This window comes from Malaclemys terrapin, chromosome 4 (genome assembly GCF_027887155.1).
Source record: "Malaclemys terrapin pileata isolate rMalTer1 chromosome 4, rMalTer1.hap1, whole genome shotgun sequence".
NCBI classification, from domain to species: Eukaryota; Metazoa; Chordata; order Testudines; family Emydidae; genus Malaclemys; species Malaclemys terrapin.
The window spans coordinates 94,515,791-94,542,240 of record NC_071508.1 but is presented as its reverse complement, the minus strand read 5'-3'; the positions used below and the strand labels follow the sequence as shown (position 1 = coordinate 94,542,240).

The 26,450-nt window shown below is 42.6% G+C and overlaps 1 protein-coding gene across 2 annotated transcripts in view; it reads left to right on the top strand.

Annotated features, from left to right (window-relative positions):
- The window catches only part of BUB1B (BUB1 mitotic checkpoint serine/threonine kinase B), a 50,664-nt gene extending 24,973 nt beyond the window's left edge, over positions 1–25,691 (top strand). For both annotated transcript variants that reach the window (XM_054028688.1, XM_054028687.1), the window contains exons 14-24: positions 173–257; positions 703–805; positions 4,160–4,446; positions 4,985–5,172; positions 8,754–8,897; positions 11,023–11,135; positions 11,421–11,582; positions 12,882–13,024; positions 19,050–19,221; positions 19,795–19,901; positions 25,100–25,691. In XM_054028688.1, coding sequence (XP_053884663.1) covers positions 173–257; positions 703–805; positions 4,160–4,446; positions 4,985–5,172; positions 8,754–8,897; positions 11,023–11,135; positions 11,421–11,582; positions 12,882–13,024; positions 19,050–19,221; positions 19,795–19,901; positions 25,100–25,289 — 1,694 coding nt within the window. In that variant the 3' untranslated portion in view covers positions 25,290–25,691. The remainder of the gene's footprint in view (positions 1–172; positions 258–702; positions 806–4,159; positions 4,447–4,984; positions 5,173–8,753; positions 8,898–11,022; positions 11,136–11,420; positions 11,583–12,881; positions 13,025–19,049; positions 19,222–19,794; positions 19,902–25,099) is intronic.
- Positions 25,692–26,450: the final 759 nt, after the last annotated feature.

Below are 26,450 nucleotides of genomic sequence, written 5' to 3'. Positions count from 1 at the left end.
AACACTATGAGCCACTATTGTGTTTTAAATGGGGTGCTTTTAAGCATGAGTCCAAATACTTTCTGCTAGGACAGGCTCTTTGAGCTGTCTTATATGGGTCTGAAGCACCATTGTGTGCATTGTGCTGTGCAGGAGCATCTATCTATATTACCCAGTCTCTGTTTAATTCTAGATGCAGATCTCCCTCCTTCACTGGATCCTACTACGTTTTTCTCCATATTTGATGAATCGTCTGCTTCAGAAAACCAGAATGTCAGGTTATAGAATCACTGAAACGTATACATAATAAATTGCCTAGACTACCCCCATACCACTCCCTCTATAGCACAATTATTCATGACCGTATTCCTTTTTTTGCATTGTCTAGTTTTGTCTCATTGCTCTTGGGAGACTCTACAGCCTCATGGTCAGGAAAAAAATTCCCCAATATTCATCCTAAATCTTTCCTTTATTAATTTCACATAATTATTCTCTTTTCACAGTGCATCTTCTCATCTCTATCCCTCCCTCCCTTCCCCCCCCACACACACACATTACCTTAACGAGATTGTCTTCGTTCTTGGTAAATAGTTAATTGTATTGGTTTGTAGTTCTGTCCTAAAAAGGAGGCAAAGTGGTCTTGAAGTGTTGAGTGAATTAAGTCTCTATAGAAGAGCAAAAGTTATTTTTGTAAATATTTAATGCAATGTCACTTTTGTTTAGTCATCCTGCAGGCCACCCACAGAAAAGTGCCCGACGTCCCCTTGCTGTTCGTAAACCTTCAGATAGTATCACCGCCAAGGAAAACATATCACCAGAAGTCTGCGTAAGGAGAAATTTCCTCTATCAGCTCTTGGAGGCGAGGATGAGGAGGTGTAGAATGTGCTATTGCTGAACTTGGAGATGGTGTGATAGAAGGACTAATGAGTCCTTGATGGAAACTAGCAGTACCATACTTTCAGAAAGGGATCCCTGGCTTTTCTCTTTGGTTTGCGAGCCATTGGAGTGACCTTCAGATCACACTGCAAGACTTGTTTGTTTTTAGCTTTCTCTTGAGACGTGGCTGATCAGGACACTAGTGCAGCTTTTTTGGGGTGAAGGGATGGTTTAAAAAAACACTAAAGCATAATGCAGTTATGGCATGTTAATGACTATTTCTTATACGACTTGAACAGACCTAGTCCTTTCTTCAGAGTTTACAGTGTAATTGGACAAACATGGAATGTAGACAAAAAGAAAGGAGGATTGAAGTGAACAAAAATCTCTTGTATAACAAGCAAATCATAAAAGTTCTGATGATTTTTAAAGTAGGGAGTGATATGAGGGCAGGAGGACACTGCACAGAAATGGAAGTCGGTGACAGAAAACAAGGCTATAAAAGTGGGCAGAGAGAAGACAACTGATGCATGGTTAGAAACAGAATGGAAAAGGCATTAAGGTGAGAGGGCAAGACGGGAAACAGTAAAAAAGCAAGAAGAGACAAAGTGGGGAGTGAGGGATAACAAGGCAGGGGGCAGAGTTGAGCAGAGTCTTAGCAGTCATGATGAGTTTGAACTTTATGCAGAAGTAGGTACTGAGCAAGTGAAGGGATTTGAGAGAGGACGATACAATTAGGATGGCCAGATATGATTAAGGCTGAATGCTGGATAGATTGAAGAGGAGAGAGGTGAATATCAGTAAAAACTGAATAGATAAGACTGCAGTAGTTCATGTGATCCATAACCATGATGTGAACCATGGCTTGGTTGAAGAGAGGATGAAGTAGGGACATTTTTGCCTTTTTGGCAGTGTGATAGAGGAAGAAGCATTTAGATTTGGTGAGAGCCAAGATGTCGAGGAAAGGGAAGAGTAAAAGAGACCCTCAAAGTTACAACTTTGAGCAATAGGAGTGAGACTGGATTTGTCACCAATGATGGAGAAAGTAGGCAGGGCACAGTTTCAAAAGGAAGATGAGAAGTTCAGTTTTTGCCATGTGTAAGTGGTGAGACATCTCTGAGGAGGTATGGGATCCTGTACAGAACAGGGGGGTAGAAGGGTAAAAATAACAATGGTTGTACATGTAGGCAACCAGAAGGCTAATGGAAAGGAGAAAAGATTGGCCTTTAGGGCAGTGTTTCCCACATCATGGGTCATGTGTGTCCCCTTCTGCTCCCGCTTACCCTGAGCATCAGGCAGTGACAAGGGCAGTAGGATCCAGATGGCAGCAGCAGCACAGAGGAAGCAGCCAGAGCCAGTGAGCAGTCAGTCAGTCAGCCTTTCTTTGCCCTGCGCATTGCCTGGAGGCCGCTTCCTTTGTGCTGCTGCTGCCTGGATCCTGTTCTCACTTCCCTTACCCAGCAAAGTGGGGAGCAGGATCTGGGAAGCAGCAACAGTACAGAGGAAACAGCTGGAGCTAGCAAGCAGACAACACCCTGGTGGGGACAGTGGCCTGGCCATGGGGAGAGAGGGAGGGTCCAGCTAGGGGCTGCAGGAGGGGGTAGGCTTGGGAGAGTAAGGGGTTGTGGGGGGGAGCAGGGGCTGGACAGCTGTGAAGGAAGGTGGAGGAAGTAGGAGCAATGGGGGCCCTCAAAAGACAAAAATGCATTTGGTGGGTCACCTTTATTAAAAAGTTTAGGAACCACTGCCTTATGGCATGTCCAAAAGGGAAGACTGAGGAAATCTTTCTCCTGAGGCAATTCTAATTCTGAAGGCTTGGTTAGCAAGGTAGGAGACCTAAGAATTGGACAGTCCTGAAGTCCAAAGAAACAGGGTTTCAAGGAGAAATGTGGAGAGTGATTGTGTCAAAGGTTCAGGGTGTTGCAGGTGAATGATTATTGAGAAGAGATCTTTAGGACTTTGGAATTCGGAAGTCATTAGTGGCTTTGAAGGCTGTCTGTTTTGAGTTGGGAAGGATTTTAATGCTTGATATACTTTTGATTTTTAACTTTTTATAATGTGCCTACTGAACATACACCGATTTAGATGGAAATAAATTTTATTCGGTGATCACTTTACTAGTCACTGAAATTCAACCACTTCTGAGGTGAATGGTAGTAAGCTTTAAACAGTTCTCAGCAACACTATGTTAAACAATAGCTCAGGACAGAAAGAAAATGATATAACTCTAGGTAGACAGAACTCACTCACCCTACTGAAACTAACAGTATGATATAGGAGGAGCATATGAAGCCTGTACCAGAGATACCTTTCATCCAAGATGAGAAGAGCCAGAAGGGAAGAGAAATACAAATGTTGATGATTGTGCAGTGGGAAGAAGGGGATGATCAGATGACTGGACTGGCTATGGGAATAGTATGAACTGGAAAAGGAGTGAGAAAGGGGACAGAGAGCATTGGAGGAGGTGACATGGGTTTAAAAATTAAAAAGTGAAGACCAATTTTAGTTGTATATTTTGCATATACGGTAGAACGTCAGTTACGAACACCTCAGGAATGGAGGTTTTGTAACTCAAATGTTCGTAACTGAACAAAACATGGTGGTTCTTTCAAAACTTTGAAACTTTACTATGCAGAAGAAAAATGCTGCTTTCCCTTTTATTTTTTTAATAGTTAACACAGTACTGTACTGTATTTGTTGTTTTTTTTTTTTTGGTCTCTGCTGCTGTCTGATTTTTCGTACTACACCTCTACCTCGATGTAATGCTGTCCTCGGGAACCAAAAAATCTTACCATGTTATAGGTTAAACCGTGTTATATCAAACTTGCTTTGATCCAACGGAGTGCGCAGCGCCCCCTCCCCCCCCCCCCCGCCCCCCGAGCACTGCTTTACCGCATTCTATCTGAATTTGTGTTATATCGGGTCGCATTATATCGGGGTAGAGATGTACTTGTTCTAAATGAGGTGTGTGGTTGACTGGTCAGTTTGTAACTCTGGTGTTTGTGACTCTGAGATTCTACTGTAAACTGTCAGAAAGCAGAATTATGTACAACTTACATCATTAATCAGCATAAATAACAAGGACATCCAGTAGTCTGCCATCTGGAAGTTTTCAGGAAGGAAGCTAAAAATGAGTAACAAGTTGTTGCTTTTTGTGTTGGAGAGTAGGGGGAGGTAGATATCTTCAGAGGCTTTTTATATGACAGGCTTTTTAATAGAAACTGTTCAAGACCAAAAATAAAATAAAATCAAGAGGCTGGGTGGTAGCTGTTACCTAATTTGTTCTGCTTTCTACTTGTTTCAGGATGAGCTCCATGGAATTGAACCCTTAGCTGAAGATGCAATTTTGACTGGCTCCTATAAGAACAAAACCCTTTGCCCCAGCCCAGAAGATACGTGTGACTTTGTTAGGGCAGCCCACTTGGCATCAACTCCCTTCCATGGAGTAATCTCACAGAGAATCCAACCTCCTACCAATCCAGAGAGTACCCTGAAGGAAGAGTGTCCAGAGCCTAAGAACACATCTGTGAGCCAGCAAATCGCTATTTGTGAGGGTATCTACAATGAAACTCTTTGCATTAAGAAGCTGAGGTAATTCTCTGTGGATCACATCTCCATCAAGAGCAAAATACCTTATGCCCTTTTTTCTTGGTTTGAGTCTTTGCTGGGAGTCTCTCTCCCAAGATTAGATGTAACGAATGTTCTTAGTAGAGCTGGGTGTACTTAACACATCATTTTTCCAGCTCAGTCCAGGATTTGGGTTGCATTTTGCCATTCTTTGAGATGTTACACCAATAAAATAGAATTCATTGTTCAGCCAACAGTTTGCTGCAATGTTTAACTTCATGCTCTGTGCATCTAAAGATTAAAGCTGAGTAAAAATTTTTGCCAAAAAGTTAGACAGAATAACCAAGTCCGGTTATATTTCAGGGTTTCCTACTTTCTTGTTAATATATTAATGGTTTGGCTCATGAGGGCTTGTCCAGTCTCCATTTCAGGATGAAAAGGGGATTGTGAATTCATTCAGTGTTTACTGGGGATGTCTGGCATATTTTTGTAGCTAAGGGATTGGCATCCAGGCACCACAGCAGCTGGAAGATTGAGTAGCTGATAGTCTTCTCATTTACAGCCCAATTATGGAAGCAAGTCAGGAAGACACCCGCTCCTCTGGTTCATCTGTTTCCTCAGCCTCCTCTCTTTCCTCTGTTACACATATCTCCACTATTAAATATCTGCATATCCCTGAGAAACTGGAATTGGCTCAGAGCCTGCCTGTTGAAATGGCTAGCGACACTGGAGGCAGCGAAGACACTACTAGTAAGTACCAAGTCTCAATTTCAGTTGAGACAACGTGTCTTAGATTTGAGCTCAGCTGCAGTCTCTTCAGTAGGTATATCCTGTATTCTGCTGTATTTTGTGTAAACATCTCATTGGCTTTATGGTTTTATAAGTGTAAGTCTATGCAGTGGGCTGTGATATCCTGTCTTATAACTATGCTAAGTAACAGTGTGGGGAATATAAATAAAACAAATTTGAAGGATGTTAATATTAAATGGGGAGAGGGATCATTTAAGGTAATATAATGCAATATAATTAAGAGTAATGGGATGAAATTAAGAAATGGAAAAATAAGGGCTTTTCTACACATGAAAACTAATCCAGAATAAGGTAGGATCTGAATTTTAAAGCACATTAACTATTCCTGATTAACTCCTTGTATGGACATTTTTATTCTGGAATAACTCTCTATAGACAACTCTTAGCTTGAATGGCAGGGAAAGCTTCCTTACAGGAAGATCTTTTAGGCCCTAGAACAGTCTTTGCAGGAAAGTAGTCAAAGTGCCATAGTTTGGGATATTGAAAAGGCCATCATCCAACTCGAAATCTAAACATATTTTAGAAATGCCTTAAACTTGCCCTTTAAGTTCCGCTTCAACCTTTTTTTTGCTTTTACAATCACAACTTCCTATTTTCTGAATGTCTTTCCTCCCTTGTTGGTATGGAAAACACAAACTACGAGGACTGATTCTATAGAGTCACTTTGATTGTTTTCCTCTTCTAGTCAAAATGGCTGCTGTAATTGAAAGAAATTTTTCTTCTAGAGAGACAAGGTGGATAAGGTAATATCTTTTAGTGCCCAACTTCTGTTGTCTCTCTCACCAAGCTTTCGAGCCACACAGAAATCTTCTTCAGGTACCTTTTCCAGACCTGAAGAAGAGCTCTCTGTGGCTCGAAATCTTCTCTCCCCCCCCCCCCCCAATCCCCCAACAGAAGTTGGGCCTCTAAAATCTTACCTCATCCACCTTGTGTCTCGTATATCCTGGGACTGACATGTCTACAACTACACTTTTCTTCTAGAGTCAGCGTAATTTCATATGTTGTAATAAGCCCAAACTTGCGAAATTGTGGGTGTGTATAGCTAGGTACCTAAATCCATATTAAGCTATATTTTCAAAGGTGTTGAGCATTCATATCTCCCATTTGATTTCAGGAAGAAGCATGTAAGTTGATTGTTACTCTTCAGTTAGTGGATAGTAAATTTACTAGCATACTATTGGGGAACAATCCTTTATTAGCATAGATCATTTAGGGTATGTTTGGTAGGGTCTCAGAGCCAGTGTTCCAGCCCAAGCCCAAACATCTATGCTCCTTAGCCTAAGTTAGTTGGCACAGGCCAGTTGCAGGGTTTTAATTGCAGCATAGACATACCTAAAATCTGTTCCCAATAAGCCTTTTGTGATAACTAACTGTTTCTAGAATTAGGCATCACTGTTTAAAAGGCATTCCCAGGATGTGAGATGAAAGTGTGGATCGGAAAAGAATCCTGTCAAGATGAGAGATTTTTGAAATGTTTCAAATGGATCCATGAAATACAAATCTTTTTGTAAGGAAAACCTTTGTACTTGAACAGGAATGCAAAGGTTGCAAGGCTTGCTTAGGAACTTAAAGCTGTATGCTGTTTTAAGCCACAGTCATGCAAATTAGATTCACACAAGCAGTTATTTCTGCTTGTGTGGCATCCCTGGTAAAGTTGGGAGTTCTGAATTGGCACAGGGCTCATCCATGCACATTCAGTATGCAGAATCAGAGCCTAAATCTTTATATCTTTCACTGGGAAAACTGCCTTATTATGAAGGTACAAAAAGTGAATTTCACTCCAAATGACTGAGATGTGGTAGCTCCTGAATTATACTAATTATTGAATAGTTATTGAGCAAAAACCCAATCATTCGCATAGAAGTTTAATACTCCTGTAATTGTGCCTCAATAGTTTTCTTTGACACTCTGATCACTCTGAAATTAAAGATAGTTTGTTTGTTTTTTGGAAGCATAAATTAGAATTGGTGCCAGTGAGCTCAGGAGAGCACTGGAAAATATTGAATGCCCTTCTGAAGTATAATATTTCAGAGGCCATTGAATCTGTATGGCTATGCATGTTTATCAGGAGAGAACTATATTCAAAACCATCTAGTTTTGTCTAGTTCTTCTGTCGTATAGAACTACACCTCTATCCCGATATAACGCTGTTCTCTGAAGCCAAAAAATCTTACCGCATTATGGGTGAAACCGCGTTATATCGAACTTGCTTTGATCCGCCAGAGTGCGCAGCCCTGCCGCCGCTGCCTCCTCCTCTCTCTCTCTTCTCCACCCCAAACCCCCCACTCCCGCCGGAGCGCTGCTTTACCGTGTTCTATCTGAATTCATGTTGTATCTGGTTGCATTATATCGGGGTAGAGGTGTATTCCTAATCACAGAAGGTCAATTTTTCTCCATCATTCTCTCAAACGGTTTCAAAACTATTTCTCTTTCAGTTGAATAGAACTACTGAATAAGACTAGTGGGTTTGTTGTTGTTGTTGTTGTTCTCTTTCTTTATATTTCAGTAAGCAGGGGTGGGTGGAGGAATCTCAGCTCGTATCTTTGCATTTCTCCTGTATACTTGCTCTGTAGAATGAAAAATGTCAAGATTCATGACTAAGGCTGCAGGTTCATGACTAAGGCTCAGGCAGCCTCTGTGCCAGGTGCACCGGCAGTCTCAGGCCACCATGCCCCCCTCTCCCCCTATCAGCCCCGCCAACCTCCCACCCCTCCCAGCACCCAGCGGAGGTCCCAGGCAGCGCGCTGCTGCCCAGATGCGCACTACCCGGGCTGCCCTCCCCCAGCACCCGCAAAGCCCCCAGGCAGCTCCCACCCCAAGTTTTATTCACTAATATTTTTAGTAAAAGTCACGGACGGGTCACGGGTTACTACCCGTGACCTGTCCGTGACTTTTACTAAAAATACCCGTGACTAAAACGTAGTCTTGTTCGTGACCATTCAAAGTGGTTTAGTGGCCCCAACTTTACTGTAAACAGATTAAAGCTGTTATGGGTAAATGTGGCTGGATGAGTTCATCTGTAACCTTTTAATTTTGTCGTGGCCTGGAAGAGAGGGATTACATTCCCAGTAAGTCTTCTAATAAAAAAAACTCACAAATTTGATCTACTCTAGAAATGGGTCAAAACTGGAACATGTCCTGACTGGATTTTGTGGTGTTCAGATAAATGCACCTAAACCCAAATACCCACTAGTTTAAATCTTGGTTTTTAAGAAGTACAAAAGTTGATTAAGCCTTGGTTTAAATGATCTGCACTTATTGAGTACCTTTCATCCCAGAATCTCAAAGTATCTTCAAAGGTGAGTAAATGTTACTAGGTACACTTAGCAAAAGAAGAAACCATAAGTAAGAGGTTAATGGACTTGCCCAAAGTGATACTGCAGAAGATTAGTAGCAGAATGGGAATACAAGCAAGGTTTTATGATATCCACATGCTAATCTAATCACACATGCTGGCTTCACAGACAGAATCCACATCTGAATCCTGCCTATCTGTAACTCTGTTACTTTTTTGTTTCTAGATGACCCACCTCAAGTATTGTGGAGTGCAGAGCAGCGCAGAAGGCTGTTGGACCCTCTGCCAGATTCCTTGAGTAATTCTCCAGGTTTTTGTTCAGAGAATGGGCCCATGCCCGTGATGGAGCTGGAAAAAGAAATAGAGCTGGGTAAGCAGTAAGAGACCCTAGTGTGCTGGCAGTCTATTCAAACTGGCTTAAGTTTTTCCCTTCAGAATGGATTCCAAACTGTACATCAGAGACTTATTCCTGTTGATAGAATATCAGGGTTGGAAGAGACCTCAGGAGGTCATCTAGTCCAACCCCCTGCTCAAAGCAGGACCAATCCCCAACTAAATCATCCCAGCCAGGGCTTCGTCAAGCCTGACCTTAAAAACCTCCAAGGATGGAGATTCCGCCACCTCCCGAGGTAACCCATTCCAGGGCTTCACCACCCTCCTAGTGAAAAAGTTTTTCCTTATATCCAACCTAAACCTCCCCCACTGCAACTTGAGACCATTACTACTACTTCTGTCATCTGGTACCACTGAGAACCGTCTAGATCAGGGTCAGCAACCTTTCAGAAGTGGTGTGTGAAGTATTCATTTATTTGCAGTAATTTAAGGTTTTGTGTGCAGTAATACATTTTACATTTACAGGGGCCGGCAGATGGAACCCCCGACTGGCAGTGGGCTGAGCAGGGCTGGCAGCCGGGACCCCAGGCTGGCAGCGGTGTGAACCACTCGGCCTGCTGCCGGTCTGGGGCTCTGTCCGCTGGCCCCTGCCAGCCTGAGTCCCGGCCACCGGCCCGGCTCAGCCTGCTGCCAGCCTGGGGTTCCGTCCATCCAGGCCGGCAACGGGCTGAGCAGGGACCAACGGCTGGGACCCCAGGCTGGCAGCAGCGTGCCACACTAACTCAGCTCGTGTGCTGCCTTTGGCACGCATGCCATAGGTTGCCGACCACTGGTCTAGATCCATCCTCTTTGGAACCCCCTTTCAGGTAGTTGAAAGCAGCTATCAAATCCCCCTTCATCCTTCCGCAGACTAAACAAGCCCAATTCCATCAGCCTCTCCTCATAAGTCATGTGCTCCAGCCCCCTAATAATTTCTGTTGCCCTCCTCTGGACTCTTTTTTTTTTTTTTTTTTTTTTTTTTTTTCCAATTTTTCCACATCCTTCTTGTAGTGTGGGGCCCAAAACTGGACACAGTACTCCAGATGAGGCCTCACCAATGCCGAATAAAGGGGAATGATCACGTCCCTCGATCTGCTGGCAACGCCCCTACTTATACAGCCCAAAATGCCGTTAGCCGTCTTGACAACTAGGGCACACTGACTCATATCCAGCTTCTCGTCCACTGTAACCCCTAGGTCCTTTTCTGCAGAACTGCTGCCTAGCCATTCAGTCCCTAGTCTGTAACCATGCATGGGATTCTTCCATCCTAAGTGCAGGACTCTGCACTTGTCCTTGTTGAACCTCATCAGGTTTCTTTTGGCCTAATCCTCTAATTTGTCTAGATCCATCTATATCCTTTTCCTACCCCCCCAGCATATCTACCACTCCTTCCAGTTTAGTGTCATCTGCAAACTTGCTGAGGATGCAGTCCACGCCATCCTCCAGATCATTAATGAAGATATTGAACAAAACCGGCCCCAGGACCTGTCCTTGAGACACTCCACTTGATACCAGCTGCCAACTAGACATGGAGCCATTGATCACTACCCGTTGAGCCCAACGAACCAGCCAGCTTTCTATCCACCTTATATGCAACCAGCAGATATTTTCAGCAATGCAGGGCACTTCTCAAAATAAGCCTGTATTTATTAATCAACTGCAATACAATATTTTAGGGTCCTTAGTTTAAAACGAAAAAGCAAAACGTATGTGCATGTCTCTGCTGGCAGTCCAAACCGCCTTTCTTGTCCAAGCATCTAGGATTCAAATCTCTCCCACTTCACTGGGTAGCAGAATTCTGAATACAGTTTAGACACCCCAGGTCATCATAATTAGAGCTTGAAACAGTGTCTTCAAATATTCTTCCTTCCTTGGTTAATGTCCTGTCATTGGTCTTCCATTGTAACTCCCATTCATATGTTTGCAGTTCTTTCACACCAACCCAGATATGCCTACATGGCCAACACCAGTCTCTGGCCAATGTCTTCAGTCCTAGTAGATCAAAACTCAAAAGTGAGTGGGGGGGAAAATGTATATTTTTCATAAAGATAATACAGAAATTTGCCACATTTTCCATACATGTACTTCCTGTGATCTCTTTTAAACTTAAACTTTCACAATAGGGAATGAGATTTACTGCATCAAACGGGAATACTGGACCAATGAAGACTACAAGATGTTCTTTGGTGTTCTGTCCAGCTTTGCCGAGCTGGATGCAAAGGGGTTTGCAATAAAGGTAGGACCTGTCACCATATGCACACCTGAACCATAAAGAATTAAAACTATCAGCTCAGCAGGGCAAAATCTGGTCATGGCAGCTGAATGAATTTGGAGTATAGAATTATTTAACATCTTGCACCTTGCTCTTGAAATAGAATAGCAGTTCTGGCCCTGTGTAGTCTGACTTCTCAGTGAAATGAGAAGAGCTTCCTGAGCTGTATGTGAGGATGAGCATTTAGGTTTACTCCAACAGTAACTCGTATCTTTTTTTTTTTTTTTTTTTATATGTACCTTTTTATAGGTGTTTTCGCAGCCCGTGCCTTGGGATTTCTATATCACACTCCAGTTGCAAGAGCGTCTGAGTACTGACTTTGACCAAAGCTTCAGTGAGAACTGCAGCTGTTTCTTATACCTGGATGGCTGTGCTATTCTGCATAGGGAGATAAATCGCTTTACCCTCTGGGTCAGTGCAAACAATCTATGTATGATATAGAAAGACTTGAACTGTAGCATAGATACTAGCACAGGGATCGGCAACCTTTGGCATGCGGCTCGCCAGGGTAAGCCCCTGGCCAGCCGGGCCGGTTTGTTTACCTGCCGCGTCCGCAGGTTCCACCGATCATGGCTCCCACTAGCCGCGGTTCGCTGCTCCAGGCCAATGGGGGCTGCGGGAAGCGGCGCAGGCCAAGGGATGTGCTGCCCGCCACTAGCAGTTAGAAATGTTGGTTCTTGCTGGATGTGAAGCAGATTCAAGGGACCTGGAATGTTAGATTAAACATAGGGTCCTATCTAAATACAATTTTGAAGTATGTTAGCAAGAAGAATGTTTGCTATAAAGATTCTTAATTTATAAAGATGGTATCTAAGCAGCGTTCTCACTCCTGGGTTTTGTGCTTCCCAGTATGAGACAAGGAGTTCCCCAACTTCAAAGGGCTTGTCTACATAGGGACACTCAGGAAAGTAAAGGCCAGGTCAGCTGAAGGTGTGAAGCGCATGTGCATAAATTGAAGTGTGTATTAAACCCTCGTGTGGATGCTCTCATTCAGAAGTAAAGTGGCCGGGGGATTTGCTGTAGCTTAACCCTGCAAAGGCCACTTTGCTCCTGAATGAGAGCACCTACACAAAGGTTTATCACATATTAATTTATGCACATTAACTTCACAACTTTTAGTTGACCTTGACCTTGCCTTAACTTTCCTGAATGTCCCTGTGTACATGTGGCCTAAAACTTTTTGGTCCCTAGAGGCATCAGGCATGAATAACACCACCCCGATCCCCCAGAACTAGTGTTCATGTGTCATCCAGGTCTTTTAACTGCAGCCCTGAGAACTCTCTAATCTAAATTTCCAGTCTGCTCTGGCCACAGGGGAGTAGTGTTAGCATCTTGCTAGAAGGACTTGTGTTTAAATACAGTTTTGACTACACAATTTGAACTTTAGCATATACAGGGCTTAAAAAATAAAGGCCAACTTCAGCCTTCAATTAAACTTTTTTTCCACTCAGATTCTTCAGCTATTTATCAGCAGAGTCTGCTAAGAACTTGCAGTCACTTGAATTCTGCCTGGTTTGTTGGCTGGGTGGAAAACTGATCATGTATGTGTCTGAATGAGGAGGGTTGAATTGGAGAAGCTTCCTTGCTTCTCCTTAGAGCTGTCTAGAAAAAGTGAAAGCTTTGTATCATAGGATTGTTCCTGTCTGCTGCTCTATCTCTTGGCAGAAGAATGGTTCCACATTGGTTTATATTTGTTCTCTCTGTCTTCAGGATATCATCCAGTGCTGTAAAGCCATCCCTGAGGAAGTGATTATGCTGGTTGTCTACAATATCCTGGATGTGGTGCAGAAGCTACACAAAGCGGAGATTGTCCATGGAAACTTGTGTCCAGAGGCTCTCTTCCTGGGAGACAGGTTGGTAGCCTCTTTTCAGAGACCTGGAAAAATGCATTCTATTCAAGCTCTGTCCTGAGCCTCGTGCAGGTTAATAGTGATATGGTTCGCTATTTCAGGAGTAAGAGGGCAGCAGGCTAGGAAAGTTGATGTGGAAATCTATAAAAGGCAAATATTGGGGGGGAGGGGGGATGAAGAAGAATCCCTTCAAGAAGAATCTTGAAGAAAATACTCCATTATATAGTTACTATTTTAAAATTGGCAAATTCACATACAAATGTATTGGAACACTACAGCAAATCAAATATGTGGACGTAAAGTAACTTGCCATTTGAGATTAAATATCTCAAAAGAAATTTAGAAGGCTGAGGTTTAAAAAACGTGAATATTCTAACCTGGAAGTAGATGAGTCAGTTCCTCTTTGCAACCAGCTTCTAAAGCCTGGCCTACACCTAAAATTAAATTAACCTAGCTACATTGCTCAGTGATGTGCAAAATTTTGCACCTGGGAATGTAGTTAGGTCAACCTAACCGCCATATAGATGCAGCTAGGTCAGTGGAAGAATTCTTCCGTTGACCTGGCTACCTGCCTCTGGGACAGGTGGATTTACCTACGTCAGTGGAAAAACCCCTTCCATTGACGTAGGAAGTATCTACACTACAATGCTACAGTGGCAGAGGTGTAAACTGTGCCACTGTAGTATGTAGACATGGCCTAACTTGATTCAGAGGACATCATCAGTTTTTCTCCTCAGGCTCTTGATGAAGGAAGCCTCTCTTTCCAAATGTTTAGCTCCTTCATGTTGTTGCTGAGGTTGCTTTCTTGCACGTTGCTCAGCTCATCCCCCTCATTGGCCTGGTTGTCTAGATCCCACATGAAACTCAAAAGCAGGGAGCTAAGGAGCAACATCTGTACTTTTATAATGACTCATACAAGCTACTTCAGTCCTTATCCCTTTCTCTCCTCCCCAGCTTCTTTAGGATTGTGTCCTTGCCTAAACACAAGTTCACCTGTGAACTGAGTAGCCTTGTGTTTTGTGGTGGAACGTTTTTTGCAGATAATGATCTCTGCATTAGCGTGAATCCTGAATAGTAACTCTGGAGCTACACTAATATAACAAAGTAACTCCATTGACTTCAGTGGAGTTATTCTGGATGTAAACTGGTATAATGGAGATCAGAATCTGGCTCAATGACTAATAATGGGACCCAATAAAAACATGTCTGTATTTACCCCATACATGCAATTTTTTTTTTTTTTTTTAAACCTCCTTCGTGACAAAACAGATTAGGTCAAAAACAAAAATCCCCACTATTGGCAAGTCTCATGGACTTTAATGTCAGAAGGGACTATATGATCACCTAATCTGAGTTCCTGTGCACGGAATATCACCCACCCACTCTTGTAATAGACCCCTAACCTCTGGCTGAGTTATTGAAATCCTCAAATCATGATTTAAAGACTTCAAGTTAGAGAGAGTCCACTATTTACACTAGTTTAAACATGCAAGTGCCCCATGCTGCAGAGGAAGGCAAACAAAACGCAGGGTCTCTGTCTATCTGATCTGGGGGGAAATTCTTTCCCAACACCAAGTATGGCAATCAATTGGACCCTGAGCATGTGTACCATCTTGCCCTGGTCAGAAGCCTGGCCAGTGTAAGTTTATCCAGTCCGTCCCTCTCTCAATGTGGAGAGGACAATGCACCACCCCCTGTTCCTGAGCAGATTTCCCTTTGCATCATGCTATTTTAGTTAAATATAAAACAGATGTTAACTACAGAAAAGAGAGATTTTAAGTGATTCTAAGTAATAAGTGTATAGATGAAAGTAGATTACCTAAGAAATAAAACAAAATCGCAATCTGAGTTCTATAAACTAGACAGGAATTGAATCAAGCAGAGTCTCACCCTGATGGTACAAACAGTTCACCAATTTTCCGTACGCAGGCTGGGATTCCTCCTTTCCAGCCTGGGACCACCTCCCCAGTCAAAGTCTTTATCCTCTAGTCATGTTTCCAGGTGTTCAGTTGTGGGGAAAGTGAAGCCAAGTGATGTCACTTCCCCCTTTATAGCTTCTGCCATGTGGCAGAAGCTATCATTGTCCCAAACAAAGCCCCCAGCACTGTTAGTAGAAAAGTACAGGCGCAAGATGGGGTTCAGAGTCACATGAGCTGGTCACATGCGCTTGCATGCTTTCAGTCATAGCAGGGGACATTACTAAGACTGAGTCTGTCATGGAAGTCATGGATTCTGTGACTTTCCAGGACCTCTGTGACTTCTGCAACAGCCAGTGCAGATGGCCCAGGGGCCACCTGAGCAGCTCAGGCAGCCCCCTGGCGAGCAGCTCAGGCAGCCCCCTGGCCAGCCGCACCGACTGCTGCTGAGGCAGTATTGGGCCACTTTGCACCTCCCCTCCAGCAGCAGCAGGAGTTTAGGTGTGGGAGGGGGGCTCGGGGCTGAGGCAGAGGGTGGGGGTGAGGACTCTGGGCAGCACTTTTCTCAGGGGGGCTTCCCGGAAGCAGCAACATGTCCCTGCCTTGGCTCCTAGGTAGAGGTGTGGCCAGACAGTTGTGCACACTGCATCCGCCTGCAGTCACGGCCCCCACAGCTCCCACTGGCTGTGGTTCCTGGCCAATGGGAGCTGTGGAGCCGGCGCTCAAGGATGGGGGCAGCGCATGGAGCCCCCCGGCCACGCCTCAGAGTCCGTCTAGGTAGGGGCTGCTGGGACATGCCAGCTGCTTCCGGGAGCCATGCAGAGCTGGGTAGGGAGCCTGCCAGCCCCTCTCCCCTCCCAGCAGCAGCTCGGGTCCTGGGCCGCCCCCCGCAGCATCCCCAGAGCACCCAGGGTGCCCCGGACCACCCTCTGCCCCAGAGCACTCAAGTTTCAGTCAAGGGTATATAGTACAAGTCATGGACAGGTCACAGGTCATGAATTTTTGTTTACTGCCCGTGATCTGTCCATGACTTTTGCTAAAAATACCCATGACTGAAACGTAGTCTTAGCCATTAATCAATATTCTGGCTAGAACGTCCACAGGAAAGTCCATCAGGTGGGGATAAGCTTCTTCCATGGCCCGCTGTGTTCACTGATGGGCTATCAACTTGATAAGTCCATTTACAATATGCTGGCTAGACTGGATGTAAACTACCTTGTGGGAGTTACCACAGGAGCAAACACGTTTGAAATACAGGTACCTAATCAATATTCATAACTTCAGATACAAAAATGATACATGCATACAAATATGGTTTTCTGAATAGGATTATCTTAACTTTTCTATTGACACCTCCATGACATATTTTATACAAGATTTGTTGCAATTTATATAACAGTGATGAATCTGGGGGTGCCAAGGTGTTACTATGGGATACAGAGTGTCACACCCTCCACATCTAGTGACTCATCACCAGCCATTGGAAATATTTGCCACTAGCAGTCACAGATCATCTACATGCCATTGTAGGCAGTCTCATCATACCATCCCCTCCATAAACTTACCAAGTCGAGTCTTGAAGCCAGTTAGGTTTTTTGCCCCCACTGCTCCCTTTGGAAGGATTTTCCAGAACTTCACTCCTCTGACAGTTAGAAACCTTTACCTAATTTCAAGCCTAAACTTATTGATGGCCAACTTATATCCATTTGTTCTTGTGTCCACATTGGCGCTTAACGTAAATAATCTCTCTCTCTCTTGTATTTATCCCTCTGATATATTTATACAGAGCAATCATATCTTCGCTCAGTCTTCTTTTGGTTAGGTTAAACCAGCCAAGCTCTTTGAGTCTCGTCTGATAAGGTAGGGTATCCATTCCCCTGCTCACCCTTCTCTGCACCTGTTCCAGTTTGAATTCATCTGTCTTAAACATGGGAGACCAGAACTGCACACAGTATTCCAGATGAGGTCCCACCAGTGCCTCGTATAATGGTACTAACACTTCCTTGTTTCTACTGGAAATACCTCGCCTGATGCATCCTAGGACTGCATTAGCCTTTTTCACAGCCACATCACACTGGTGGTTCAGTCATCCTGTGATCAATCCATATACCCAGGTCTTTCTTCTCCTCTGTCACTTCCAACTGATAAGTCACTAGGATAAGTGGGTGAGCTCATAATTACTAGTCACGTTTATTAATAGTAACATTGCTATAGGCCAATGTGGCAAAATCACAGTATATTACAATAAACTTAAAACTAAATCCAGAATTTTAAAATACACAAATACAAATTAAAAAAACCAAACCATATAATCACTGTCTCTTGCCTTTTCCTTATTTTAGTGGCTAGCCATGCAAATAGGGCAATCGCTCAGGTCACAAATATGCTATCAGTTCCTAATAAATATTTTATTTTCTGAGAGGTCGTAGGAAAAAGAGATCCAGGACAAAAACACGGAAAGTCATTTTGACCTTTAAGTGGCAATTGCAATTACAATATAACAATGGGATAGGTCTTCCACCTTCCCCAAGCCACAGGGAAAGAGGGGGTTACAATTCTCAATGCCAGTAATATCAGCCCTCTAAGTAAACTGTCTGTGTAGATTGAAATCGGAGAGCTGTAAAAGCCTTCCTTAACTTGTTACTGGACAAACTTTCTAAATATTTGGTGTACCCATGAGTCTTTTTAACAAGGGGAAACCAAATTGACATACCTATAGTTGGAACAACTGCTGTGTCTAGCTACTTATTAATGTCCTCTAATCTCAATTTGATTAGGGATTTAAATCTAATCATTTCCAATTCTGAGAAGCCTAGAGAGAATACATGGAATTTTAACCAATGAAACTTACATGGAAAAAGCCCTTCTGAGCTGTTTCTCTAAGCATAGCCTTGGCAAACATTGGCATACTATAAATACAAAGTCAAAAATTGATACTACGGTATTGCACTTCGGACAGAATAGAATTCATGCAGGTCTCAGCTCTAAGAGCAGCAGCTGGAATGTTGTTTGAGAGAACCAAGAAATCTTCCAAAGAAATTTTGTTTTGAATCCCTTCCATTCCTGTGGCATCATTCCATTTCCATATTTCCACGCCATATAGAATTTGAGCGCATACCTTAGCCTCAAACATTCTAAGGGCTGGTGCAATTAAGTTACATTTCACCTGGCTCATGAAAGCAACACAGCTTGCATTGATTTGAAGCCTTCTCTTTTGCTACCTGAATATGTTTCTCACAACTTGTTTTAAGAGAACCAGATACCCGGGTAGAGGAAAGAACTAACTTGTTCAATATATTGCCCATAAATCCTGAATTTGTGCAACCTCAGTCTTTGACTAAAAATAGTTAGTTATTTAGTTTTGGAGTAATTTATCGAAAGGCCCTCCTGGTGTCACTATAAACCAAACATATTTAATAAGCACTTCAATCCCACTGATGTTTGTGATATTAGAACCGTATTGTCTACATATAAGACACAGAGTAATCCATGACATTAGAGGGAAAATACTGATCCCCCTTTTAATGCTAAAACAACATCATTAATATTAAAGTTAAAAAGAAAAGGCACTCATAATTATGAAGTAGGACCACAATGTACAAGTATTGAAAGAGAATGACTGGGGATCTTGACCTGGATTCTGTTCCTGGCACTGCTACATATTGTTACCTTGGGTAAGTCCCTTAATCTGTCACCTCTCTGTGTCTGTCTCTCTCTAACTGTAAATCAGAGGATATATCTAATGGATATACCCCATTCATGTTTGAATTGTTTTGAGATCCTTGGCGAGAATGAAATAAAGAAGTTCAAAGCATTATATTAAATTTTCCTCCTCACAGCACTTATTTCAGACCCCCTAGCTGTGATTGAGATATATATAAAAGATAGGATTATCTCATAAAGCAACTTTCCCCGTAGCAAAGCTTGAAGATGCCAATATTATCACTTAACCCATATGGTATGAGGGTTAAGCCTTTTTTAGCAGCCATTCCTAAACTAACCATTAGAGGGAGCCATTGGCATGGCTAAGATTCTTACCTGCAGCACAAGATAATAAAGGGAAATTTTACTGCTCCTTTGTCTTTTATGTTTCCTTGGAATTCTTTCCTTAGGATCTGTGATCCATTTGCTAATAATGAGATTACCAGTGCTTTGAAGATAGTGGACTTCTCTTACAGCCTGGATGTGAGGTTGCAGCCTAAAGTGAGTTTACTCAACAGCTTCCCAATAGCTCAGACCCAGTATGGACAACAGATCCTAGCCAAGTGCTCTCTTCCTTATCAGGTAAGTACATATTAACCCAGGGTAATTGCTATGAGTGCCCCTTTACAAGTGTCTTCCTTATCTGAAGAAACGAGATGGAGACTGAGAGAGCTAATATTCTAAGCTGAATATCGTTGGACATGTGGCCTGTTTCTATAGATCTTATCTAATTAAGCAACATCTTTCACAGCCATAACTCTTCAACAAAAACCCTTCAGCTGGACCCTGTGTATTCTACATTAGCTGAAGAAACTGGCATTGTTAATCTGGGGCAGTTGTGTACCTACATTCATCTGACAGCTAGAGTTCATTATAAATGGCTAGACTGTGTCTCAATCTGAAATGCTAAACAAGGATTTTTCTTCCTGTAGTAGTTGGCTTTGCTTTTGCTTAGCTTAATTTAGCTTGCTGGAAAATCCTCACAATCCCCACAATACAGGGTTATTGGATACAGAAGGTGTTGTAGGACATCTCTAGTGGCACTATTACTATTAAAAATGCTTTTGTGGTGTATTGAATGGATGTGGAGGAATGGCGAAATGGCTGCAGAGATTAGCAGAAGCAGTTTTCTAATATTGATTGTTGTGGTTTCAGGTAGACTTGGTTGGTATTGCAGAAATTGTGCATTTGATGCTGTTTGGGGAGCACCTCCGGGTTTATCAAGAAGATTCCCTATGGAAAATCAGCCAGAATTTCTCCAAGTAAGTGTTTCATCAGGAATCTCTGGGTAGGTAAAGGCAGCTTTAGCTTTCTCCTTCTCCTCTGTGTTGCAGCTTTTGTCAAAGCTGGAGCATAAATTCAATGCTACTAGTTGGTAACAGTAGTGCTACATTATATTGAGGATTCAGTTTTGAATCTTTTGTTTGTTGTAATAGAATTAGATGGACTCATTGATGCTTTCTTGGACTCCCTTACATCTATTTACACCCACTTACAGTTTAGACTCCCTCACACATTAGTAACTTATTCACCAAGGAGCTGAAAGAGTGTGTAAATTAGAGCATGGCCTAATTTGTTACATTATTTTATAACCCTTTTCTGTGCTTTTAATATGAGGTACACCATCTTAGACTCCCTCTGAGTCAGCAGGCAAATTTGGAGCTGGGGGGGGGGGGGGGGGAGAGATTACACATTAATAAGTGGGCATGATTCTGTGTTGTAATCATTTTGTTGTTCAGCTTTTCACACTGTGCTGTGTGATATGCTGTAGTGTGGGCAGGATGAAAGAGACTGATTCAGGGGTCCTGTTGGGGCGGGAAATAATATGATGCAATTTAAAGATTGCATCATGCATACACACAAGGGCAGAATTAAGGTTGCATGGGCAGCTGCCGTTTGCACACTTACCTGTTAACTTCCAGACAGCAATAACCTGCTTTCCTCCTCACCTCCTGTAGTCAAGTGTCTTGGGAAAGGGGCAGCTTATGCTAAGGCCTTCGATTCTTCAGGAGAGTTTCCAACTTGCTGAGTCAGCCATTCAGTCTTATGGGCATTGGAGCTGGTCCCAGGTTGTCACTTCCAGTCTTCTGCATCAGCTATGGTTTCCTGCCTAGGTACTATCTTTGAGTAGAGATTTCTCAACGTTTTGAACCGAAGTCTATAATGTTTTTCTTTAGTCTTCCACCTTATCCCTCCCCAATATGTTCTTCAGTGACTTGTCCTGCTCCTCCTACTTTGGGCCTGGTTACTGTTAGACACACACAGTTTGTTTCCCGGACTGCAGACTTCTAGTTTGTCACTCTTTGGCCTCCGACCTTTAGTGGAATCCTAATCCATCTGACCCTTCAAAGAATTAGATAAATTAGTCACAGTGGAGGAGATATAGATCCTCATGCACAGTGCCCAGCTCACAGTGAGTCTTCTTTATTTGGACCTCCTCATGTGTGGGGTTTGAATTTAAACTTGACCCAAAGTTGTTGGGTTTTTTCTCTGTTTCTGTAGAGCTGCCAATAACAGTTCAGTTACCTTTTTCTCATCTGCCTGCTGCTTTAGAAATTGTTAATGAGAATTGGGCACAGGTGGGCAGAAGACTTAATGTCCCTACTGCCACTGCTTGTAACTAAGCAGCAGCAGAACAATATTTTCTTTAACTAAAGTGGATACTTAAATTATTGCCTGATGTCTAAGTCTAACTTTTTCCCTTAGATTCTACTATCTCCTCTAAAAGAAGAACAGGAGTACTTGTGGCACCTTAGAGACTAACAAATTTTCTGAAACCTGTTACTATCTCCTCTGCAGATCTTGCTGATAAGCAGCTATCCACTTGCCATTCTTGACTTTTTCCACTAAAATGGATCCAGAAAGGATTTTTTCTGCTATACCTTGATTGTGTCCTTTTCTGGGCATCTTCAAAGGGCACTCCAAAGATGACTAGAGGTAGCCATTCATACCAGTATGCCACAATTTTTGGTGAACTAAGAGTTTCCCCGTCCTAATAGCTCATTCTCCTGGGCATTATTTTAATGACTAGTTTGGAGAAGTTTCAGAGTAACAGCCGTGTTAGTCTGATATGCATCCGAAGAAGTGGGCTGTAGTCCACGAAAGCTTATGCTCTAATAAATTTGTTAGTCTCTAAGGTGCCACAAGTACTCCTGTTCTTAGTTTGGAGAAGTCACTTCTGTGGACAGACAGCTATTCCGTCATTTGCCCACTTTCTCTGTTCTGAAAGTACATCTCTGCTCATTGCATCAGTTATCACTTGGGCTTCTGCATATGTTTACACAACTATTGCTTAGATGCCGTATTGCCATGTTAATTCATATCTAGTCTACAGGTACTGCAGTACCTGTTCACAGACTGGGAGTTGCCTCTAGCCAACTAGATTCTGTTTGTGATGCCTCTTAGTGTACATTGAAAAATCTGTCCTTTTTTCTTTGAGTTGTACAGCAGAAAAATTATTCTTCTTTACTTTGTATATAGTAATTTGTCAATATATTGATACATTTCACACACTTTTGGTTTCGTATATATTGTTAGTGTTTTCACATTGTACCTCCTAAGCTATTTAATCTTCTGAGTGGCAATTTATTGCACCAGTTTTCATAGGAGACTACTACTTGGAATTCTTGTTCTCTGAAGAGAGGCATACTGTGGACCTATGGGTGTCACTTACCTACCCACTGCTCCTTCAGTGGGAGATGAATTCACTACTTTGGGTGTTTTAGTTTCAGAAGGAACCCAAAGAGTTACTGACTGAATCATTGATGCAAGTTGACTTTTGCTCTCTGCTGTCAGACATTCTGGCAGTTCAGGTCTTTGAGCTAATTAAATCTGACCTGCCATGAGAGACTTGTGGACAAGTGATTTGTTGCATTTATGTATCTTCCAAGAACAAGAATTACAGTAATATTTTTATAAACCATACTAGTACAATTATATTTTTTTAACATGAAGTATTACATCAGTAGCAGCAGCATACCTTCAGGAGTGCGGCTCATAGTGTGGGAGTGAGGAATCTGCAGTGAGTCTGGATATTAAAATCTGCCAAAGAAGACAGAGACAGCTTTTAGTGTGTCCTGCTCTGGCATACAGACAGCATACATCTTTCTCTGGTTATTTGGGCCATTCAACACATTCTAGTGTTGCAGACTGCTGTTGACAACACCAGTTTCCCACTGCAGGGACCCTTTGCCCTCAGAAGGTATTGCACAGATGGAGAAATTTTCATTTAGTAAGTTTTTCAGCAGAGGGATATTGGTTAGTCTTCAGTATGGTCCCATGTGCCCATCCAAGGAGCATTGTGGTAGTGATACTTGTAATTCCTGTGAGGAGAGAGCTTATGCTAGTGCTTTTAGCAGTTACATGTGGCTTTTTGAGGAAGAAGGCATTATTCATTCTGTCCTGTCTACCAAAGGTGCCATAAGTGGTTTTAGAACCTACTTGAGAGGAATAATTAGAGCATTGCTTTTCTGGAAAAGTACTCTGGGATGTAGGGAGTAGGAAGTAAAAGGGGAAAATGACTTTCTTACACGAAAGCTTGTGGTGAATTCTGGAACCGTGGCTCTGCAAGATCGCAGTTTAGTTCCCTTTTAAAAATTCACTGCAAGAGCTATTTTGATTAAGAAAATTTTGGGCTGAATAAATGGGTGAGTGACTGGTGGTAAAAATGTTGAGTTGATGGAGCTACTTTCTCAAAGTACAGAGATGTTTGGAATTCCAGGACCACAGAATTTAGACTTGGAGATTTAAACATAAAGTAGAAATCTCTGAAAACTTAGACAACTTGAATTCCTAACTTGCTGACTTGATTTGGTAACAAAGGTATAGGAAAAGCTGGAATCTATTCTTTTGCTAGAGAAGGAGTTATAGCCTTGAAACCATTTCTTCTCCTGTCATCTTTAAGAATCCTTTGAGTTGACTATTAACATACTAAAATCTCCTCCTCTTATGTTAAGCACAGTTGGTGCTGTTTTTATTAAAAGCATATTTCAATTGCATTTCTAGTTCTGGAGCTGATCTTTGGGGCCCGTAAATCTCACAGAATTGTGTGTACCTTGTCCTCCCACCATGGCATTCTGGGAAACTGGAAATGTCCAGGCTTATTTTGTTTGTCATGTAAACCTGTTAAATGGATCATTAGGGTTGAATGTTTGCCACTGTTTTTTTGTTTGTTTGTTTTGTTTTCCCCTAAAGATCCCAAGTTATCTAATATCCTTAGCCCTACCTCCTGGGCTCAGTCTGCCTATAGATTTTTATTTTTGGAGGGGGGAGAATTGGGGTGGGGTGGATCTTTTGTTTTAGAAGACCCCATATCAATTCACAGTTGTGTGGTGTAGTGCTGTTCAGACTACTGCTGCTGATATGGCTGCTGTAAACTCTGTTCTAGCCAGCTGCTTGCACCTGACCTGTCTCCTTTGAACAGCCAATGTAATTTCTAGCTTGAAGGAAAAAATGCCTTACATGAGGCAGCATTATCTAGTGCAGTTCATTCCCATCCCCCACCCGGCCCTACAGGGTTAAAGTTGGGAGCCTGAACACCTCCTTCCCCCCCCCCCCCCAATGGGCCCTCTCTTTCACCTTTCCCTGCCCCCCTCCACCTCCACTGGACCTTTGAATTTTTATAGCACGTTGTGGGGGCCTCATGGGGGGGGGGGGGGGGGAGGGGACATATATTTCCTCACAAGACTAAGGAGCAAAGGATCCTTTATTTGAATTACAGCTCTGACACTGATCCTTCTTGGCCTTAGCAAAGTCACTCAGCCTTTTGTTTTTAATATTTATTTTACATATGGGGAAATTACCCCACAGGGAACTTGTGACACCTAGTGTTTCACAGACAATTGGCTGCATAGAATGCACACACATTGTTCTGGTAGATAGGCAGAATGGAGGCTTCTAGCAGCAGCCAAGCCACTAGCTTACTTTGACAGTTGTCCCTTGCAAAGCTCTCTTTTTAAATGCTGGTAATAATACAGAGACCTAGCTGGGCTCTGCTGCTCCTATAACTGAGAGCTGGGGAATATTTTAAGGTTCTTCAATATCCACATCCAGCCTGTCTCCATGAAAGAGATCTACCAAATTTGGTGATGCGTCAAGGAATTATCTTGCTAACCTTTCCCAAAATCCTAAGGCTAGTTTTATGTAAAATGGCAAATAGGTGTTCAATATGTTGGGGTAGGTGGTGGTGTGTTTCATTGGCATGCACAAAAATGCTAAGGTTGGCTCTGTCTAGTTCCTGCACATAAGTCCATTTTGTGAAGGGTAAAGGGCCTGCATATACAAGCTTGTCAGCACCCCTCACTTTTTCTTTACACATGCTCATCGGAGAGTGGAGCTGAATATTATTTTAGACTGCCGAGCCTCCACAGGGCTTGCAGAGCTGAATTGAAGCAGGAATCGTGATGGAGCGGTCATGCGGGTGGATGCTGTTCTCATTGAAAACTGTTTTGTGTGTTTTTAGGACTGTTGACAGTGATTTGTGGAATAAATTCTTTAGGAGGATTCTGAATGCAGATGGTAAGTCCACAGTGCCCATGCTGAGGGAACTAAGAGAGGAAATGAGTGGCATGTTTAACAGCTTTGTGCAAGAATGGTTTTGTGGCGCCTTAGCGAAATTGGGAGAAACTTTCAACGTGGAGAACTTCCTCTGATCCCATGTAGAAGGGCAACCAGCTGCCCCTTTTTATCTATCCCAAGGGGAATTTGCTGTTAATACTGAATATGCAATATATCTTCAGTGCTAAACATGGAAATTGGTTGCAACTGTTTCTTCAATACTTTATATAGAACTTGTTAAATGTTTATTATGAGTTAATGTCTAGATGTCTCTTAAACCTGGTGCATTAACTAGATATGTACAGATAATGTTTTACCCATTTTCTTTACCAAACTGTTCTACACCAACCAGCCTCATGTATGACTGCTAAATGTATGTTTTAATACCTAAAGCACATTCATGAGTTCCTCCACCTTTGTCCTGTCTTTTTGTTCTGTCCTGTACACCTGCTGTTAATTACTGTTTAAGTAATAAACCTATGTTTTTTTGTAAGCAACTCAGTCTCGTGAAATTTTACTGCCAAATGGCCTTAAGAACGTATTTGACTTGGTTTCTGGAGTCATAGGGCTGAGTCTGAGTGACATTTCTGTCTAATTGGGGGATTGTTCATGGTTTTACTAGATGCAGATGGCTATCTTTTAGGTGGTTTTCACAACCACCCAGGGCTTTTTTTAACTTGAACTGATATCCCAGTTGGAAACACTCATGGATCATTGGAGTGGAAGAAATGCCTCACATACAGTAAACATCCCACTTACCAGGTTAAAATACGGAATTCATAAATTATTATAAAGCAGCCTTACTTCCTTCTCATCATGTTTGTCGAATCCCCAGCAAAATGAGGGCTACCATAATCTAAAAGTTAGGTTTCATTTTCAGATCTTTTGCTCTTCCCTGGACATTGCAGATATTGCTTTGACACTTGGCTCCATTGGGTCTGTCCCCCACCCCCTTGCAAGTATGAGTCTTGCTCAGCCTCCAAGGCATCACTGGCAAAACTGGTGCGCTCTTGCTTTGAGCCTGCCCTATAGTTGATCTGTGGTGTCTTGGTGAGGCACCTATCCCAGCATGTTCTGTCTTTCACCATCAGTAGTTAAAAGTGCTATGATGACTGCCTCAAACTCCTGTGGATTAGAAGTGCTTAGGACCCATTTCATTGCCACTGAGGCCAAGGTCTCAGTAGTGTTTTGACCTTGAGTGGATCAGATAGCGGAAAATGGCTAATGTTCAAATCAAAGATACAGGACTCTGAACT